This window comes from Puma concolor, chromosome B1, assembly GCF_028749965.1.
Source record: "Puma concolor isolate L17-30 chromosome B1, mPumCon1.1.hap2, whole genome shotgun sequence".
NCBI lineage: Eukaryota > Metazoa > Chordata > Mammalia > Carnivora > Felidae > Puma > Puma concolor.
In genome coordinates this window covers 150,329,945-150,351,877 of record NC_141670.1, presented here as the reverse complement: position 1 = coordinate 150,351,877, position 21,933 = coordinate 150,329,945, and the positions used below count along the sequence as shown (strand labels likewise).

Below are 21,933 nucleotides of genomic sequence, written 5' to 3'. Positions count from 1 at the left end.
GCAATAGAGGTCATGCAGTAGAATATATTTACGGAAACTTAAAAACTCAAATACAAGAGTTCCCCTTGTATCAAAAGGTTTAATTTAGTTATCTATTTACCTTAATATAAAAGTCTTTAATCTCAGCCTTCAGGGATATGAAGAGAGAGCAATAAAGAAAGCTCACTTCCTACTACATTTAATGATGTATGTCACTTTAGTTAACCCTGAATAGCACATTTTAGTGTGAGTTGAAGAGAACTGAATTAACTTATCTCAAAAAAATTGTTGTAGTATTAAAAGTTTTGAAATGCTAATTCTAAACGGATTTTTTTCATGCAACCAATGATTCTCTTCTATTAAAAAATATATTTGCAATAAGTAAGACTATTCAGTAATTGTTTAGCACCCACCTGTAAGAAATGTAAGAAATCTTATAGGGTTCCTGGCTTGTGTTGGATGCAAACTAAGAAAAAATGATTATTTCATAAACATGTAAATTTGTCAGAAACAATATTTGTATAAATGTATGAATCAATTTAATTTTCTTTCTGTAAAATTTCTTTCCTGAATTTTTGTCAATTTTTTTCAGGTCTTAATCATTGATATCATACTCTTCTTGTGCTTTTGGTTAGCAGTTCAAGGACATGTATCTTCATTTTTTTTCTGTCACAGACTTTTAAAATGGGTCTGTTTTCATCTTGCTGATTTTCCTTCAATAAATCTTTTGACAGCAACTGATTTACTGTGTGTAGATGTGTTTGATATTCCAGTACAGAATTCTGAAATTATGAGAAACATATAAGCACAGTTGACCTTTGAACGACACGGGGATAAGAGAGGTAGATTCCTCTGCCAGTCAGAAATCCACCTGTAACTTTTGAGTCCCCCAGAGCTAAGCTACTAATAGTCTACTGTTGACTGGAATCCTTATCAATAATATAAATAATCAATTAGCGCATATTTTGTGTATCTGTTATATGCTGCATTCATACAATAAAGTATGGCAAGAGAAAAGAAAATGTTATTTAAAAAAAACACATGGAAGAGAAAATACTCTTACAATACTATACCATAAGAAATCCGTAGATAAGTGGTCCTGCACAGTTCAAACACGTGCTATTCAAGGGTCAGCTGTAAAATTAAAGTCCATTGTTTGTTTAAAGAACAACTTAGGGGTATCTCAGTGATTCAGTCAGTTAAGTGTCCAACTTTGGCTCAGGTCATAATCATGCAGTTTGAGAGTCTGAGCCCTTCGTGGGGCTCTATGCTGACAGCTCAGAGCCTAGAGCCTGCTTCGGATTCTGTGTCTCCCTCTCTTTCTCTCTGCCCCTCCCCGCTCGCACTCTGTCTCTCTCTCTCACTCTCTCTCTCAAAAATAAACATCTTTTTAAAAATTAAAAAAAAAAAAAAAAAAGAACAGCTTAGCTCCGGACACCAAGGACAGAATTATTATACAGAGGCTCATAATTTTATTATATTTTTAAAAAAGAAAAAGTCAAAACAGTAGGTAAATAATAAGTGGTACACTCGGGGTGGGGGAGGAGGAGGGATTTACACCATTAGATAGACATATAGACTAGCATAATTACAGTAGCATGTTAAAACTCAGAAACACATTTTAACTAAAAAATTTATTACATGGTAAAGTGAACTTCAAAACCATGAAATATGATAAGTAATTAAGCCTTCCTTGACAGTTGACTATTTGAGAAAAATTAAGCGACAGTGTTAAGACCATAATCTAAAATAAATTCTACATGGACAAGAAGCTTAAATATAAAACCATAAAAAAGTGTAGAAGGAAACATGTATATTTATTCAAATGGAGTCAAAAAATTTAAGCATATAAGAAATGGAAAAAAGAAGATTCATAGATTTGATACCATAAATAGCTAAAATTCTGTACAAAAGAAAATCAACATAAAATCAAAAAGCAAATGATAACTGTGGAAAAATAATTGCATTATACATGGCAGTGAAAAGATTACTATCCTTATTCTATGAAGAACTCCTAAAAAGAAAGCATTTTAAATGAGCAGTAGAGATAAATAATTCATGAAATACAAATTGCCAGTAAACATAAGAAAAAGTCAATGATTATAGTATTTAAAGAAAGTGAAACTATTACATATATTTTGTAATATATATATATATATTTATTTATATATATCCATTTGACAATTGACAATGAGAATTTTAAATATTCATTGTTGGCTAGTGCAAATTTCTCCACCCTTTCTGGGAGGCAGTTTAAAAGTACACGCAACATGTATTAAAAATATTTAAACATTTTGGCCTATTTTGCAACTAAGAACTTTCTTAAAATTTTCTTTAAAATAGCTGACAGTTATTACAGGTTTTGTTGGGTTCACATTTAGAATAACACTGGCTTTTCATGACAATCCTATAAGAAAGAACAATATTATACCCATTTTACCAATAAAGAAACTGAGTCAGCAAATCTATATAACATGCCCAAGCCTCATAGTTACTATGTAGTAAAGGCTTCAAACCAGGCAGTCCTTCATAGCTCATGCTCTCTTAATCACTATGCTCTCCTGGCTCTCACAGTTTTACAAAAAAAGGATGTTGGCAACGGCATTCATTTAATTCTATATGTTTATAAAAGAAAACACTAAAAGTAATAATCTAAAATTCCGGTGACATGGAACTGGTTACATTTCTGTATACCCATATAAAGCAACAGTATGCATTTTTTAAATGGTCTATAAAAGATTTAATCACATAGGGGAAAAGGGAAATTTCACATTAAACTTCTAAATGAAGTTTAAATGCATTATTTCATTCTCTGCTTTTGTGCATTTACAAATGCATGAAATCCAGAATATAAAGTGTACACCAGGGGGATGAATGATTGTCAACATCATTTTTCATTTATAAAATATTTTTTCTGTACCTGCTATGGTCCAAATACCTCAAAAGCCTCTTGTGGATGCTATACTGAACCAAATGACAAAGCCTCCCCCATCATGGAAATTAATCCACTGGAAAAGAGAAATATTAAACAAATAGTCTCAATCACATATGAAGCAATGCCAACTACAGACTGTGTTGGGTATTACAAACAAAAATAATAAGAGATTATAGCTGCAGACTTCACATAAGTTTAGATCCAGGGAAGTTGTCTCTGAGAAAGTGAGATTTAAACAAAGACTGACAAATATGAAGAGTTGAGGACACAACACACCTGAAGCCCTGAGGCTAGAAATGGCCCAAGTTTCTCAAGGAAATGAACAGATCACGTGATTGGAACACGTGTCAGTTGAGAAAGACTTCAAGCTGAAACTGAGAAAGTAGGCAAGAACCAAATTATATGGTGCTTGTTGAAAGCTATTTAAGGTTTTAATCATTTTTTTCCTCAAATCAACCTTAGACTTGAGATAGGCAGCAAGCTGAAAGCCTCATTATTTTATAAACTGCAACCATAGTTTCTTTCAGGGGCTTTGTTTAAAAAATAGGGTGTACCGGGATGGCTCAGTCAGTTGAGTGTCTGACTCTTGATTCCAGCTCAGGTTGTGGACCCAGGGTCATGACTCCCTTCTTTCAGCCTGCCTTCAATCCCGTAACTGGCAATCCCCCTCTTGTCTTCTTTCCCACCAATTAATTATGCCCTGAAGTCCTCATCTTTCTTCTAAAGCCCTTGACTTGCTATCTTTACTTACTGTCTTTATGATAAAGTCCAAACTCTTCAGCAAGGCACACAAGCCTCTCTACATGATTTCCCTCCACCCACCTTTTTCCTCATCGCACCTTTACTTCTCCTGCCCTCCTTTCACACACTACACTCTATCTATACAAAATACTAAACGTATACTCCCTGACAGCTGGGATCCATGACTACTGAGCTGAAGAGTACCTAGTACGTACTCAATAAATGTCTATAAATGAAGAAATGTGGGGAATTAAAGTTTCCTTAATGTGAGTGACAATTACTGTTTTTGACCTAGCTTTTAACCCCTGCCTGCTATAAAATTTTATTTGTAATACAACTCTTTTACTTCCACACGTTTCAGTGAGATAGACCGCCCCCCCCCCAATTCCATCAAAGACCTAATTGCTCAGTGTCCCATACACCTTACCATGGTCATTCAAGAATAAGCACGTAAATCAATTAGAGCAAAGAGAACACATTTGTGGAAAATAAACTTCTGAAAGAAATGTCAGTCTGGAAACATGTAGTGCAAGGAGCTTCTGGAGCCATCTAGGGATCACAAGGAGGCATGCTGCTGAAAATAAAGCCAACGCTGAAGAAATAAGAGGCAAAAAATATAAAGAACTGAGTTGTAGTCACATCATATGTCAAACCCTCATATAATAAGCCTGGTCTGCTTATCTATCTGAGACAATACATTTTACATTCTAGTTAAATGAGTTTGGGTTGAAGTTTTCTGTTGGTTAAAACTGAAGTATCGTACTAAGAATACAAACAGTTTCAAGTTCCTGTGTCTTTATTCTTCATACTCTCTGTCCCCAGAATTCTCTGCAGGTTCACATGGTAAATATTTAATCATCTTTCATGACTCACCTCAAGTACTAGCTTCTCTAACCACCTCTAGATGTAATAACCTGTGTATCCCATTCACCATATATATTCTTCAATAATATCACTTATACTTTATTGTATTTGATAAAAGATTCCCCTAAGTCACAAGATATCCTATTTATAGTTTGCTTTGACACAAGATACCTCTGTCCAAAGTTCCTCTCTGTCCTAACGTAACCCCTGTTCAAACCCTCATATATTCACAAGCCTCACTGTAACCCTTACCCACAGCTCCTCCTACCCTGTGCCATAAACCTATTTTTCATGTTTTAAGGAATTCCTGATCCAATATGAGAGACAAACAGGGAGAGAGAAAGGGAATGAGAGAGAGAGAGAGAGAGAGAGAACCAGTTTAAAAAGGAAATGACCCTGACCATAAAGAAAGTTCTCCTAAAGAGATGTTCTACATAAGGATACATTAAAGAACATTTGTAACTTTGAGGTACCAAGAAGACTGGGGAACTGGGCCAGTATGTGTTTAATATATGTGCATTACCCAATTCTTCCACCTGTTGCAGATTAGAAGCAAATAAATGATACATGAACTAAACTTTGAGTCTGCAGTCTATTTCCACAATACCACTGGTATGTTCTTTTGCATTTTTCACATACACTTCAAAGATAACAGAAGTCTAAACTGAAACTGGCATTCCCCTTCCTTCATTTTTCTCTTCTAATATTTTCTGTCTCAAACAAAAGATACCATCTGCACAGTTGTCCAAGCTGGAAACTGGCACTCCTCCTTCACACCCCTCTCCCTTTTCCCACGTGCAACAACAAAAACAAAGTTTTCACCTCTGGGGTCTTCAGGAATCCACTTGCCTCCATTCCCATTGCCTCTTCTTTATTGCAAGTTTTATCAAGCAAGAATATCATTTTATATCACAAATGTATCATGCCACTTCCAGCTTCATACTCAAAATGCTCTAGTGACTTTCTACCAACTTCAGAATAAAGTCCAAAATCATTTTGTTATTTGTCAGATTCTCCACAACCAGGACATTGCTAATCTATGCGGCCTCACGACATCCTACTGTCAACTTATACTCTTAAATCTTACCTATATAGATCTGTTGGTTTCTTTTTTTTTTTTTTTTTATTTTTTTTCAACGTTTTTATTTATTTTTGGGACAGAGAGAGACAGAGCATGAACGGGGAGGGGCAGAGAGAGAGGGAGACACAGAATCGGAAACAGGCTCCAGGCTCTGAGCCATCAGCCCAGAGCCTGACGCGGGTCTCGAACTCACGGACCGGGAGATCGTGACCTGGCTGAAGTCGGACGCTTAACCGACTGCGCCACCCAGGCGCCCCGATCTGTTGGTTTCTTTAGAGCATCAAGCTATGTTTTGTGTCGGTATCACTAAACATGCTATACTCTTCCTGACACTTGTTAAAATTCCCAAAATATCATTTCCTCCAACCAGATAGGCCTCTGTATTTTCCCATCATATTGTCTCATAGCACAAAATATCTTGCTTTATGTAACACACATAATTTTTCAAGTTACCTGTTGTATTGATTTGCTAGGAAAGCTGTAAATAAATTACCGCAAACTAGATGACTTAGAACAATAGAAATGTATTCTCTTCACGGTTCTGAAGATTAGAAGTCTGAAGTCAAGGTGTCAGCAGGGCTTCTGCTCTCTGAAAGTTCAAGGGGAAGATCTTTTCTTGCTTCTAGCTTCTGGTGGTTGCTAGCTGTCCTTCACATTCTGGCTTATGAACACATCATTACAATCTCTGCCTCCCTCATCACATGATATTCTCTTGTGTGTCTCCATGTTCAAATTTCTCTCCACTTATAAAGATACCAGTCATCGGATTAAGACCCTTAATCCAGCATGACCTCCTCTTAATTTTGTTACATCTTCAAAGACCCCAAATTTAATAAGGTCATGTTATCAGGTTCTGGGAGTTACGACTCCAACATATTTGGAGGTAAGGGAAAGACATAATTCAACTCACAACACCTGCTTAAAGTTTGTCTCCCTTACTAAACTGTATGTTTGATAATGAAGAAGACCACATAATTTATCATCAAAACCAAACTACTTGTGAGACTGAAAGAAGACAGTATTAATAATGGCTCCACAACAACAGTCATAGAGTGTCCTGAATAAACAGCACTGATCACCCCATTCTAAGAAAAGAGATCATACCCCTCTTGTCCACTGCTCACTTCTGACAGCTTTGAACACAGTAGATGCTCAATAAACATCTACTAGATGAATTAATTAAATGAAAGAGTGAATAGTGATTTCATTTATGAGGCTATGAATGCTCTTGGAGGAAAGATGGCATAAGCTGGATACTCAGAAATAAATAATGAGTTTACCAGGACAAGAAGGGGATTACTGGGTTCAAGCTGAGGGGAGGAAGGCAAGGGCAAAAATCCAGAAGCATAAAAGTAGAGTTGACCCTTGAATAACACAGGTTTGAGTTCCACAGGTCAATTTACATGGGGTTTTTTTGTTGTTAGTGGTTTGTTTATTTTTGTTTTTGTTTTTGTTTTTGTTTTTTGGTAAATACAGTACAGTACTATAAATGTATTTTCTCTTCCTTATGATTTCCTTAATAACATTTTATCTGGTCTAGCTTACTTTATTGTAAGAATACAGTATATCATACATATAACATACAAAATATGTGTCAAGAGACTGATTATATTACCAGTAAGACTTCACCAGTAGGTTATTAGCAGTTAAGTTTGGGGGGAGTCAAAAGTTATACATGGATTTTCGACTATGTAGGATGCTGGGACCCCTAACCCGCACATTGTTCAAGGTCCAACTGTACTTGGTGGGCTCAATAATACTCAAGTAAGTTTAAAGCACAGAGAATCTGGGAAAGAATGGTAACAGATATACCAAGTTGTACCTGATATTATAGCCTCACAAAAGCAAAAATAATCAAACTGTGTCAGACTATGTGTATTGGTCAGGTTCTCCAGAGAAACAGAACCAATGATTGATGGATAGATGGATGGATAGATGTATGGATGGATGTAGAAAATTTTTAAAAATTGGCTCATGTAATTGTGGAGACTGTGGAGGGTGAAACCCACAACACTAGCTGGCAGGCTAGAAATTCAGGTTGAGTTGATATTACAATCTTGGGTCCAAAATCCACAGAGCAATACTGCAGGCTGGAACCTCTGATACAGATTCTCTGTTTCAGTCTCTAGGCAGAATTCCTTCTTTTTTAGGAAACTTCAGTCTTTGCTCTTAATGCCTTTGACTGATAAAATGAGGCTCATCCACGTTAGGGATGGTAATCAGCTTTAGTTAAAGTCAACAGATCACAAACGTTAGTCACATCCATAAGATACCTTCACAGAAACATCTAGACTAGTATTCGACAAACAGTCACCATAACCTAGGCAAATTAACATAAAATTAGCCATCACACCATGTGTTATCAACTTAGACTTAAAATTTCACATAACAACTCATTCCTGAGCTAGTTTCACAGGAATTAATGGCTTTTTTTTTTTTTTTTTTTTTTTTTTTTTTGCAGGAGCTAAAAAGACTTCCAAGGTAAAATGCATTGCTAAAATGTTGGGGTGAATATCCTGGAGTCTTTAAATGAGAATATGTATATGAAGTGGTCATTGAGCTGTATTTTCAAGGAGCTCCAGTAAATATCCCTAGGAACTGGGGCGCCTGGGTGGCTCAGTCGGTTAAGCATCTGACTCTTGATTTTGGCTCAGGTCATGATCTCATGGTTCAGTTCATGAGTTCAAGCCCCGCATCAGGCTCCCCACAGACAGTATGAAGCTGGCCGGGGTTTCTCTCTCTCTCCTTCTCTCTGCCCCTCCCCTGCTCACACTCTCTGTCTCTCTCAAAATAAAAAAATTAAAAACTTTAAATAGACTTAGGAGATAATGCTCTATATAACATGGGTTGAGAGATGCTATTGTATAAAATGGAAAACATCAAAAGTTTTAAGGGGCTAATATCTTAATTGTGTTTTAGAAAGATTATTTTAGTGGAAATGTAAAAGTTGTATTGGGTATGTAGAGGAAGCAAGAAGTAGAGAGAGAAGAAACTAGAGTAGGAATCAGTAAGAATAGTTATCAGTATCAATTATCAGTATGATTATCAGTATCAATTATCAATATGAGTGTATTCCATTTGTACCATCAACCAGAATGGTAATAAAATGAGCACAGCCTTAACTACACAGACACTTCAACATGAAAATTTTAGGTAGAAAGATGAAAGCTTGAGTATGAGCTCCAATTGGTAGTTGTTCTTAACCAAGTTGGCTGCCTCTCTTTAATGAGAACAAGCATCCTATAAGTTGAAATCCTCACATTTTCTCTCACTCTACAGAATTGTTTTTATTTTCATTTTTTGTTTGTCATATTCATTTGAGAGAGACAGAGACAGAGAGACAGCAGGGGAGGGGGAGAGGAAGAGGAACAGAGAGAGGGAGAGAGAATCCTAAGCAGGCTCTGCACTGTCTGCATAGAATCCAACATGGGACTTGAACTCACAAACCATGAGATCGTGACCTGAGCAGAAACCAAGAGTCTGACGCTTAATGACTGAGCCACCCAGGCGCCCCTCTAATTCTACAGAAGTTTGGATTAGATATAATTTACAACAAAATCAGAAAAGGAAAGGAAGTTCATGATATCTATTAACTTGGTCAAAAACACTATTTATCACCTAAATTTTTGCCAGAAAATCTATCAGTTGATAAAGACACAAAAATGCCTAAGATAATTCTCTGTCCATAGCTTATTCAGTATCATAATTAATCAAAAATTTTCCTAACAGAAGTCAAACACACTTAAAAATATCTTGCTGCAGGGAAAAGTAAAAGCTGTAAAGATCAACAAATTTGGGTTAAAATATTGGCTGTTAAAACTATGACCTAGCTATTTTCTCAAGTCACAGTTTCTTCATATGCAAAAGTATATTCTATGTAAAAGCACACAGATCTAGGTCTGCATCTTGATTTGGATTTTAGGTTGCCTTCATTGTAATAAGCTATCCTTAAAATATATCTATATCTGTATCTATATCTATATCTATATCTATATCTATATCTATATCTATAGATCTATCACGTAAACGAACTGAAAAAACAATAACCAAGGAGACAGTGTGTCCAGTGCCCTCAAATTCACTGTTAGGAGAAAAAGTCTGGAGGTTCTCACTTGACCTTCAATTCATCACTGGGTAAATTAATGCCCAGAAGACATACAATTGTTAACTTCTAACTTGAAAGAAAACTATTACAAATCTCTTTACCCACCAGTAGACCATTCAGGTGTAAGGACATGATGTTTACCTATCTTTGTCATGATGTATGACATTTTCTTTTTTTTTTTAATTTTTTTTTTCAACGTTTTTTATTTATTTTTGGGACAGAGAGAGACAGAGCATGAACGGGGGAGGGGCAGAGAGAGAGGGAGACACAGAATCGGAAACAGGCTCCAGGCTCCGAGCCATCAGCCCAGAGCCTGACGCGGGGCTCGAACTCACGGACCGCGAGATCGTGACCTGGCTGAAGTCGGACGCTTAACCGACTGCGCCACCCAGGCGCCCCAATGTATGACATTTTCAAGTAAGTAAAACTTACATGAAAGCAAATGTCAACTTACTATAATGTTCACATTTTGTATTATTTACTAACTGGTACATTTCTTCTGAGCAAGATAAGTACTGTGGCACATGACATATCTTACTTGACAATTTAATTAAGGAATTATTAATCTTAATGTCAGCATGTTAAGTGGTGTCAAAATGGTTCACTAACTATCTTTTTCTCATTTTTATGTCCAGAAAAGGCAAGAAAAGAATGCCGTGTTTGCAGCTACCCTATAGTTACTAATGTTTAAAGTTGAGCTCATGTTAGAATCTCTAAAAATTAACTTTCAGGAATGAATTACTTTATCCTACAAAGCTAAAGATGAACACAAAAGAAGCGACCATCTTCAAATACTTTCTGCCAGATCAGAGTCCACAACATTATCACACAATAGTAAGGCAAATATAAACAGCAGTCTTAATTATGAAAGTGTTCACAGACCTAGGGTTTATATTCAAGTTTCAATAATTACTGCTTTGTTACTAAAATGTCAAGTTATTTGAGAAAACACTATTTGAAATAAAGGAAAGAAATTGCCTCAGAGCATTATATTTAAATTATGAAGAATAAGCCTTCAATTTTTCTGATGCACAGTTAATCAGCCGTGATGTTTCAAAAAAAAAAAAAAAGGAAAAGGAGAAATGTCAGCTTTTGAAGATTGTAACACTCCATTTTTTGCTTCAGGAAAAAATTTGGATTAGCCCCGAAGCAAATGCTAAAATAATAAGAATAAGAATAATAAGTTTGATAGGAACAAAATAGAAAGGATAATAGGGGGAAAAATCCTTTATAAGGCATGAATTACTTGTACTCTTTCTCCAAGCTTCCAGACTTCAAAACCTGAGGTAAGGCTGACATTGCTGGACAGGCAGAAAGAGGATCCCTTGTTATGGTATCATTTTTAAAATTTCGAAGACTTAAATCAGTTTTCCTTAGATTTTGATTATATCTTGTTTCTAATTATTATAATCATCATTTTCCATATCTCAAACTGTTTTCCATATAATTCTAATAGACAATGCATTTGAAAGAAAATATGATAGGGGAGCCTGGGTAGCTCAGCTGAGTGTCTGACTTCGGTTCAGGTCACGATCTCACCGCTTGTGGGTTCCAACCCCGTGTAGGGCTCTACACTGACGCTCAGAGCTTGGAGCCTGCTTTGGATTCTGTGTCTCCTCTCTCTCTGCCCCCACCCCCTTTCGCACTCTGTCTCTCTCTCTCTCTCAAAATAATGAACGTGATAAAAAAATTTTAAAAAAATGAAAATGTGATAAATAGAAAATAAATTGAGTTGCTTTAATAAATCATCAATCTATAGGCTCTAGTCACTTATACATTAATAAAATGTTAACAATTTCAGTAAAAAATAATAATAAAAATAGCTTGTCCTCTGGAATCCCAGTTTTAAAATGATTCCTTTTTTAGACATGAATCCATATTATAATTTTGTACCTACAATAACAAAACTGTTTTCAGTGGCATGAACATATATATGTGTGTGTGTGTATAAATAAATATATATATATATATACACACACACATATTATATATGTATGTACATATATATGTATATATATATTATATTTTACTAATTTTGCAAGAAATCAATGGGCCTGCCTTTTTTAATTTTTATCAATTGAATGTTTCCATTCTATTTATCTCTTATTACAAAGGGAAAGGCAGGTAAATATCTAAATGTTCCTTATATTTTACTTGAGACTGTGACTGTTTCACATATAGAGATACACTTATTAATTTGGTTTTCAATTCTTATTCTTGGGTTTATTGAGTTGTGACAATTTCATCATAAATTAATGACTCCATTTTAAAAGCAGAAACTGGGCCTCAGGTTAAACAATGTGACCAGGGTTTGACAACTGAAGCTCAATTCCAATGACTATTGATCCAGTGATCTTTCCCTTATAATCAAAAGGAGATGTCCTACTTAATAAAATCATTGCTAAAGCTAGTAGTAATTCTCCATCAATTGGATTGTGGCTATCATGGTTTCTTTTTTTTTTTTTTTTAATGTTTATTTATTTTTGAGAGAGACAGAAAGATAGAGAACAAGTGGGGGAGGGGCAGGGAGAGAGGGAGACACGGAATCTGAAACAGTCTCCAGGCTCTGAGCTCTCAGCACAGAGTCCCAGCTGGTGTTCAGACTCAGGAACCATGAGATCATGACCTGAGTCGCAGTCAGACGTTTAACCAACTGAGTCACCCAGGCACTCCAACGGCTATCTTGTCTTTAAAGCAGTAACTTAAAGATTAGAAAAGTGGTCACATTTGAACATGAGATTTTGTAAGCATAAACAATTAGTCACTGATTCCTCTACGTAGCTACTTTTCTTCTTTGGGAGAAGAATTAGTTAAATGGATAGTGACAAAAAATATATATATGATTCATTACTGAAGTATGATATATAAATGTAAAGTTATGAAGAAAACATAACTTTTTTTAAGTTTATTTATTTATCTAGAGAGAGAGAGCAGGAGAGAGGCAGACAGAGAAGAAGAGACAGAATTTCAAGCAGGCTCTGTACTGTCAGCCCAGAGCCCAAGGAGGGGCTGGAACTCACAAACCTTGAGATCATGACCTGAGCTGAGATCAAGAGTCAGACACCCAACCAACTGAGCTATCCAGGTTCCCCAAGAAAAGATAACTTTATAAAAGACCTCAAAGAACTTCAATTGGAGAGGTTTGGATTTGGTGGATTTGGTTCTTTTGCATTTACTATCAATAGGAGAATCTAGAAATAATGATCATATCAAAAGAAAATAAAAGATTTAGCAGAAATGTCAAATTTCTAAAAGTTACTCATGAATAATAAAAATAATACTAATGGCAATATTAATATGAATATCTCATATTCCTGCTTGTCATATTTTTAAGTTATAAATTAATGTTAAAAATTTTTTGTCTAAAGTCTATGCAAGTATGTAAAGTCTATGTAAGTCTATGTAAGTGGGTAAGGTCAAAATCAGAGCCAGAAGATTATTTTAATGGCAATTTCTTGATTTCTTTTATGTGTTTAAATTATAAAACCAACAAAACACTGTAAAATTTTAATAACAAAATACACATACATATTAAACCATCATATCACACTTATTTTATCCTTCATTTACATTTCCTCTCTTGTCCATTTGAATAATATATACAGCGTGCTATTTAAACTTTTCACTTGTGTTATTTGAATAAATTACATACAGTATGGTAGTTAAACTTTTCACTTATTATAACAAGCATTTTTTAAATTTCTATAAAGTCTTCATGATTATCAGTATCCAAATTTTCTTACCTATAAGTAACATTAAAATGATTTAAATTTTTTCCTATTGGTTAATTTACTGAAGATCATTCTGAAGACAGATTATTTAGGTTAAAGATACAAACATTTTCATCTTTTGCATATTTCCATACTGTTTTTCAAAAAAATTATCTCAGTTAATAGAACCAATGGCTGTGTGCAAAGATATCAGCTTCACCGTCTTGATCATAATTTGGTTTTAGGTTCTCAAATAAGTCTTCAGTAATTATAAAATAGTAGCTCAAAAATAAGTTCTCTGTTTTCTTGACAATAAGACAAGGGTTAACTTCTGTCTACATTTTTATCTATATTGGTATTGCCATGGTAATTCCTTATTCGTAAACTTTGCACATATTTGTTGGACTATTCTTCTTATAAATTTGATAATTTTTTATTATACCATATATATAACATATGCCATAGACATGCTTTAACATATATAAATGTTTTTCCTTTGGTTAAAATTTAGCAAAAACAAAATGATAATTTTTATTCTTCTACCAATAAAGCATCACCTTTTGCTGCCTACTTCTAGAAGACCCTAAGACAAAATGAAGGCTCTCATTTTGATCGGTGCCATCTTGATTGTCACTGCTTGCTTCTCGGTAAATAGCAAATATCTTCACCTATGTTAATTTCCTTACTTAGTTCTTAATCATAAGGTGTACATTCAGTTCATTGTTTTATGTTAACCTAACTTTAATTCACACAAACCTTCTTTAATTTTATTTTTGCCTAAAATCTTAATTTAACTTTCTTTGTAACCTTTTTGTTGACCTTCAGATTCAATCAACATTTTTATTTTTTTCCACACATTTTTAGTCTTTAGAATTGCCAACATGTGTAAGTAGGATATTGTAGTGTTATGATTTTAAATTATGTATTCTGATTCCACTTCTGAAATAGCATTCCTGAATAACATTTAGTCTTTGGTAAGCGCCTCAAAAAGAAGGAAGTCTGAAGAAGAAAACTGATTATAGGGAACACTATAAAATACATTTCTAACCATATAAGGGATTCCACATGGATAAAAAAAATTAAGAAATTCTAGACATGATATATAACTTTCCAATCAAAAGCATGTGCTTGCTATCCCCTTAACATTTTTAGATTTGTTTACCTTAAGCTTGCACCTACATTACATTATCTAAAGGGTAGGTTACACTGTCTAAGGCTTATTGCTGCAAACCTAATCCAGTATCATTTCATGAACAACCAATGTCTTACGGGCACTACTAACACAGTGCCTCTTCCCTGTTGTTCCATGCTAAAATGTAACAGCAAGGAATTTCCATCCAGTGAAAAACCTTGTTCCAGAGCTCTTTGTTTTTTTTTTTAATTTTTTTTAATGTTTATTTATTTATTTATTTATTTTTATTATTATTATTATTTTTTAATTTTTTTTTCAACGTTTATTTATTTTTGGGAGAGAGAGAGACAGAGCATGAACAGGGGAGGGGCAGAGAGAGGGAGACATAGAATCGGAAACAGGCTCCAGGCTCTGAGCCATCAGCCCAGAGCCTGACGCGGGGCTCGAACTCCCGGACCGCGAGATCGTGACCTGGCTGAAGCCGGACGCTTAACCGACTGCGCCACCCAGGCGCCCCTATTTTTTTATTTATATATGAAATTTATTGTCAAATTGGTTTCCATACAACACCCAGTGCTCATCCCAAAAGGTGCCCTCCTCAATACCCATCACCCACCCTCTCCTCCCTCCCACCCCCCATCAACCCTTAGTTTGTTCTCAGTTCTCAACAGTCTCTTATGCTTTGGCTCTCTCCCACTCTAACCTCTTTTTTTTTTTTTTTTCCTTCCCCTCCCCCATGGGTTCCTGTTAAGTTTCTCAGGATCCACATAAGAGTGAAACCATATGGTATCTGTCTTTCTCTGTATGGCTTATTTCACTTAGCATCACACTCTCCAGTTCCATCCACGTTGCTACAAAAGGCCATATTTCATTTTTTCTCATTGCCACGTAGTATTCCATTGTGTATATAAACCACAATTTCTTTATCCATTCATCAGTTGATGGATATTTAGGCTCTTTCCATAATTTGGCTATTGTTGAGAGTGCTGCTATGAACATTGGGGTACAAGTGCCCCTATGCATCAGTACTCCTGTGTCCCTTGGATAAATTCCTAGCAGTGCTATTGCTGGGTCATAGGGTAGGTCTATTTTTAATTTTCTGAGGAACCTCCACACTGCTTTCCAGAGCGGCTGCACCAATTTGCATTCCCACCAACAGTGCAAGAGGGTTCCCGTTTCTCCACATCCTCTCCAGCATCTATAGTCTCTTGATTTGTTCATTTTGGCCACTCTGACTGGCGTGAGGTGATACCTGAGTGTGGTTTTGATTTGTATTTCCCTGATAAAGAGCGATGCTGAACATCTTTTCATGTGCCTGTTGGCCATCACCCACTTTCTCTCCCAAAAAGACAGGCTGATTTTTCCTTATGTCAAGTTTATAAAGATACTGTAGTGGTCCCCAGGCTTGGCACTGAGTAAATGGTAGCTATTATGATGAAAGGAGCCAAATCTTGCACTACCTGTAAACTACAGACTGGTTGGCAACAATCCATGAGAATGTAGAGGGAGAGGAGCACTTCTGCCTAAAGACCTCCAGAAAAACTGATTGTCCTTATCCTATGAACTGTGTGCTCTAAACTGTTACAAGGTCACTCACATTTAACAATGACACTCAAAATTCTAAAACTGTACTCCATTCTATTCACCTAACCCAACCACATATTACCCTCAAACAACTTACAATCAGTATTCTTGAAATACCATATATGCTCTGGGTCTAATTTTTTATATATACATTTGTATTCTCTATTCCCATTTTAGCCAGCTGGTGCACATAAGCGGAAAAGCTTCAGGGTAAGTTTTGTTTATATTTCTAGTTATCTTTTTATATTTTCATTCATAATCAAAAGTCAGTTATGGCTGAAGAGTTGATAAGGTGCAAATATTTTCTTTTATTCCCAACTTAAGAGAGTCCTTCAGCAGAAATAGTTCTGTGAACACCGAAACCTTGCCTCCAGTTGCCTGCCTCTTTGATACATATAAATCTGCAGTGGGAGCAGAGCAACTTAGCACATAAAAAGCAAAGTTCACCTAGACTTCAGTACCAAAACCTATCTACATTTGTTTGTTCAATGTAAATGTCTTTCTCTTTATAAATGTTAATTTTTTTTTTAGTAGGGAACATTTCCTATGATCCTAAAAATGCAAAAACCTAGGTTTTTTTCCTCAAAAACAATGGTTTTTCATGGAGAAAAAAAATTCAGAATCATCTGGAAAGACTTTTCCAAATCACAAATCCCTGTTTCCACTCTCTGCCATTTTTTTAAATTCTCATAATCCCCATTTTGTGTCCCAGTGGAAGTGGGCTGCATGGCAAGGTGTGTTACCTGAAAATACTGTCACATCATCCTGTTACATCCCCTGCTCTACCTTTTGCCCCTTCTAAGACAAGTACCCTAAATGAATCCTTAAAATCCAAAACATTCTCCTGCTTCTAATGCAGGACAAACAGTGGAATAAACAATGTCTAGGTTTAGTGACACAAATTGTGCTGATATTTAGAAAAAAATTCTAGACGTACCTTGAAAGTTTATGATAATTTTGGCAACTTATTTCTCCTTCATCATAAAGTCAAGTGTCCAACTATTTCTTAGAATTTATGCACTTTGGTAACTAATGTTTCATGATGAGGCATGAGGAGTGTCATATTTAGAATCCCAAGAATCAACTCCTGCCTGTGAAGACAAAATGAGAAGGGTTTAAATGGAAGTCTGAAGGGAATATCAGGTTAAAAGCCCATGTAACTAAAGACAATTAAAATTGTCCCTGGCCTTGCTATAATGAGGTTTTCACTGGGTAGGTATGCACTGCCTGATCTAAGGTACTTCCAGCTCTTAATGTCTGCAATTCTGTGCAAGTGAGTGAACAACATGGATTCATGGAATGCTCTATCAATCTCACATTTGGGGTCTATGAACACAGAGCAATGCAAAGCTTCCATAGTTTCCTTTTATTCTCTATTCAGAGCAATAAAGTGCATTATGTTTTTTTCTAGGATAAAAATCAGAACAGCATGTCCCAAAAGGGTCTCCATGAAACACTAAAATACTAGTATGAATAAATGATACACACACACACATATACACACACTTCCATGATAAAGTAAGTTTGGGAAATATTACATATCCCTTGGATATGCTAAATATTCATAGCATATTATATTAATAACTCTAATAAATCCTATAGTAAAGAAATGTGTTTACCCAAATCTTTTCCACAGTCATTTGACCACAAAAATTTTTTCAACATTTTGGCTATAATGGATCACATGCTGGGAAAATCTATAATAAAACTACCAGGCTTTAAGAATAGCAGAGATACAGTTTACTTTATATTTCACAAAACGTCACAACTCAAAACCCTCTACTTGGTAGGAACACCAATCAAATTACTTACGGAATGAAGTTAGAATATTTACCCAAATTTCAGTGATAATATAGACATATTTTTAAAGCCTGAGTTCAAGTTTATGCATCTCACCTGTATAAAACAATTGTGTTTCATATTCTCTCTTAAGTTTAGTGAAAGTTCCGAAGAGCATTTAAAACTACTTAAACAATTAAGTTCTAAGCTGTCAAGAGGATATTTTGCAAAATCTGAAACGGCTCCTGGAAGTCCATATGGTCACCACGGTCGTCATGAACCCCACAGAGGTCGCCATCCCCCTCACTCCCCCCACCATCACCAAAGCCCACCTGGTCCACCACCCAGACCTATATCACCACCTGAGAACACTGTAAATCCTCAAGCACCATCAGCCCCTTCTAGTGCTGCCCCAATCCTAATTTATACCACCACCACTGCTGCTGCCAACACCACCACTGCCACTGTTTCTGCGGGAAAAACTGCAGGCGTGACATCCACCACCATGGCTCCCAACACCCCCCAATCTGAAGACATCACCAATGCCCCTGTGTCTGGCACTACCACTGCCCCAGCAGCTAACCCTACTACTGTCAACCAGCAACAAGTAATTCAGTAAATTCCACAACAGTCCAAGATTACAAACGTACCAAACCACAAGGAGACCAAGGCAAATCAAGGTAAACGATACTTTCCAAAATGTTTTCTAACTAAATGAGTAACTTTACAATGTGCCTAAATAAGGGCAGGTGGGTTTTTCCCACATCAAAAGAAATAAAAAGAAAATGACATGGCAATGAGAAAGAATGAAATATGGCCTTTTGTGGCAACGTGGATGGAACTGGAAAGTGTTATGCGAAGTGAAATAAGTCATACAGAGAAGGACAGATTCCATATGTTTTCACTCCTACGTGGATCCTGAGAAACTTAACAGAAGACCATGGGGGAGGAGAAGGAAAAAAAATGGTTAGAGAGGGAGGGAGCCAAAACATAAGAGACTCCTAAAAACTAAGAACAAACTGAGGGTTTATGGAGGGTGGGAGGGAGGGGTGGGTGGATGATGGGTATTGAGGAGGGCACCTGTTGGGATGAGCACTGGGTGTTGTATGGAAACGAATTTGACAATGAATTTCATATTTAAAAACAAAAGAAGGGGCGCCTGGGTGGCGCAGTCGGTTAAGCGTCCGACTTCAGCCAGGTCACGATCTCCCGGTACGTGAGTTCGAGCCCCGCGTCGGGCTCTGGGCTGATGGCTCGGAGCCTGGAGCCTGTTTCCGATTCTGTGTCTCCCTCTCTCTCTGCCCCTCCCCCGTTCATGCTCTGTCTCTCTCTGTCCCAAAAATAAATAAAAAAACGTTGAAAAAAAATTAAAAAAAAAAACAAAAGAAAACTAGTTTTTAACTCTGCCATATGGATTAAAAACTCTTAATACTTTTTTTATTTCAAAAACTAAATTTGGTTTCCTTGAGTTGATAGGTTATATCTGTAAATGCAATGCTAGCAGATTCCTACAAAAGAAAGAAAGATTTTGAAAGATCACTAATATGTATTTTGACCTTCTGTTTCCAGTGCTAAAATGTGTTTTATTTCCCTGAAATAATCACTTATAATTAGGGCCTTTGTAAATAAAAGTTAGTGTATACTTCAAAGTTTATTAAATCTGGGGTGCCTGGGTGGTTCAATCGGTTAAGCGTCCGACTTCAGCTCAGGTCATGATCTCATAGTCCGTGAGTTCGAGCCCTGCGTAGGTCTCTGTGCTGACAGCTCAGAGCCTAGAGCCTCCTTCAGATTCTGTGTCTCCCTCTCTCTCTGCCCCTCCCCTGCTCATGCTCTGTCTCTCTCTGTCTCAAAAAAAAAAAAAAAAAGTTTATTAAACCCCACAAAGTATGTACTTGACATAAAGGAATGCTCCCTCCTTCTTTCAGGACCTACCAACTCTAATAAGGCACACGAAATATATATATATATGAAATATTTTAACAAATACTACAATTAGCCTTGAGAACAGAAATATAAACTAAATCACAACCCATAGAAAAGCTCTCTTGCTATATTGACCGAAACATACACATCATGATATAACATGATCCTTAACAAATATTGAAGATATTGGAGAATATCACATATTGCTCCTATTTCTGAAAATAGGTGCTCCTAATTACAAATAGAAATGAGAATTATCCCTATTATGTGACAAAAATAATAATCATGGATACCAACTGTAGAACACTTAGAATAGTTCCAGGGCTGTTACTGCACTAAAAAGTCTTTATATTGATTCCCATTTAATACTCATAACAACCCTGTAAAGCTAATATCATTGTCTGCTTTTTAGAGATGAGGAAACTGAAGCTATGAGAATTTATGAGACTTTCCAAAGACCGCAAGGTATAAATGGCAGATTAGTCTTCAAACTCATATCCATTTAACTCTGAAGTTCCAGCTTCTAACATTCTTCCCAGCATTCAGTTATTTTAAAACAACTGGATGGAGCTAGACAGTATTACACTAAGTGAAATAAGTCAGTCAAAGAAAGTCAAATGCCACATGATTTCATTCATATGTGGACAAAAGACAAAGACAGGGGAGAGACAGAGAGGCAAACAAGAAATAGTCATAACTATAGAGATCAAACTGATGGTTACCAGAGGAAAGGTGATAGGTGAACTAGGTGATGAGGATTAAGGAGTGCACTTGTGATGAGCCTGGATGTTGTATGGAATTGTTGAGTCACTATATCGTACACCTGAAGCTAATACTATACTATATGTTAAATAACTGGAATTTAAATAAAAACTTTAAAAAATTGGAGAAGAAAGAGCTTATGTACTTTTAATTAATGGCTCATGGTATTTTGTTTTGTTTTTACAGATCCTGAAAAACTGAATATTGATATATCGTGATCACCCTCTCTCACCATTTCAATTTTAACAAAAATACAAGAAAAGAAACAAAAACAAATGGATGTGGGTTCTTACTACTTCTTTAGTCTTGCTATACTGTACGCATTTCCAAAGATAATTATATGTATGCATTTGACCACATGTGTCTTGGTCTCCTCTTTATTTCTCAGTTGAGTGACAAAAGTATTACCGGCACTTCCACTCTTTCAGATGGACCCATAACACACAAAGCATGTGTCTAGAAAAAAATGTAAATATTTCATAGGCAAAAAAGATTCAAAAAGCATAGAAAGAATAAGTTAATTTTCTACAGATCTACAGATATTCTTTTTCTGAATATCTGAAACACTATCCCTTCATCTAAAGAGGAATTTTCTCCAGAGATTGTTCAACTAACACTTTGTACCATTCCATGAATCTTTCCTTTCCTTTCCTTTCCTTTCCTTTCCTTTCCTTTCCTTTCCTTTCCTTTCCTTTCCTTTTCCTTTCCTTTCTTTTCTTTTCTTTTCTTTTTTTTTTTTTTAGAGAGAGAGAGAGAGAGAGAGAGAGCATGAGCAGGGGAGGGACAGAGAGAGAGAGGGAAAGAGAGACTCCCAAGCAGGCTCCACGCTGTCAGCTCAGAGCCCGACATGGGGCTCCACCTATAAACTGTGAGATGATGAACTGAACTGAAACCAAGAGTTAGACGCTGAGCCCACTGAGCCACCCAGGAACCCCTCCGTGAATCATTTCACCCAAAAATATATTAGATCAATTTCTAGTTGACAAATTAATTCATTCAAGTGATTTAGTAAAATTTACCTATATCTAGGTCAGGGAACAAAAGAACACAAATATAAGTAACTCAATCACTTACTCCTCAAAGGTTCAAGTGGCAAAGATAGAAATAAGGCAATTAACTCTAAACTGTATAAGGAATCGGTAGTAAACATTATATGCAAAAGTACAAACAATAATGAGCAAACAGGGGAGGAGATATTTATTCCCCTTCAGGAAGAGCGAATACTTATAGAAAACCTACAATAGATAAGCTATTATAAGAGACACAAAAAATCTCAAAATCTTGGTATTGAACGGTTGAAAGTGACTCACTAGCTAAGGAGATGCAATCCAGTCCTGA

The 21,933-nt window shown here is 36.0% G+C and overlaps 1 protein-coding gene across 1 annotated transcript; it reads left to right on the top strand.

The window, feature by feature from the left end:
* The first annotated feature begins 14,003 nt into the window (after positions 1–14,003).
* On the top strand, positions 14,004–18,584 carry LOC147581943 (uncharacterized). The gene is made up of 3 exons (XM_086702920.1): positions 14,004–14,062; positions 16,309–16,341; positions 18,065–18,584. The coding sequence occupies exons 1-3, from the start codon at positions 14,009–14,011 to the stop codon at positions 18,527–18,529; spliced, it is 552 nt and encodes a 183-aa protein (XP_086559046.1). The 5' UTR covers positions 14,004–14,008; the 3' UTR covers positions 18,530–18,584.
* Positions 18,585–21,933: the final 3,349 nt, after the last annotated feature.

What these genes read in the sequence shown, in the direction of transcription:
- LOC147581943 (XM_086702920.1), top strand. Translation starts at nt 14,009, where the DNA reads ATGAAGGCTCTCATTTTGATCGGTGCCATCTTGATTGTCACTGCTTGC. An exon ending in TTGTCACTGCTTGCTTCTCG is followed by an intron (nt 14,063 to 16,308) that starts GTAAATAGCAAA and finishes TTCCCATTTTAG; the next exon opens with CCAGCTGGTGCACATAAGCG. An exon ending in ATAAGCGGAAAAGCTTCAGG is followed by an intron (nt 16,342 to 18,064) that starts GTAAGTTTTGTT and finishes TTCTCTCTTAAG; the next exon opens with TTTAGTGAAAGTTCCGAAGA.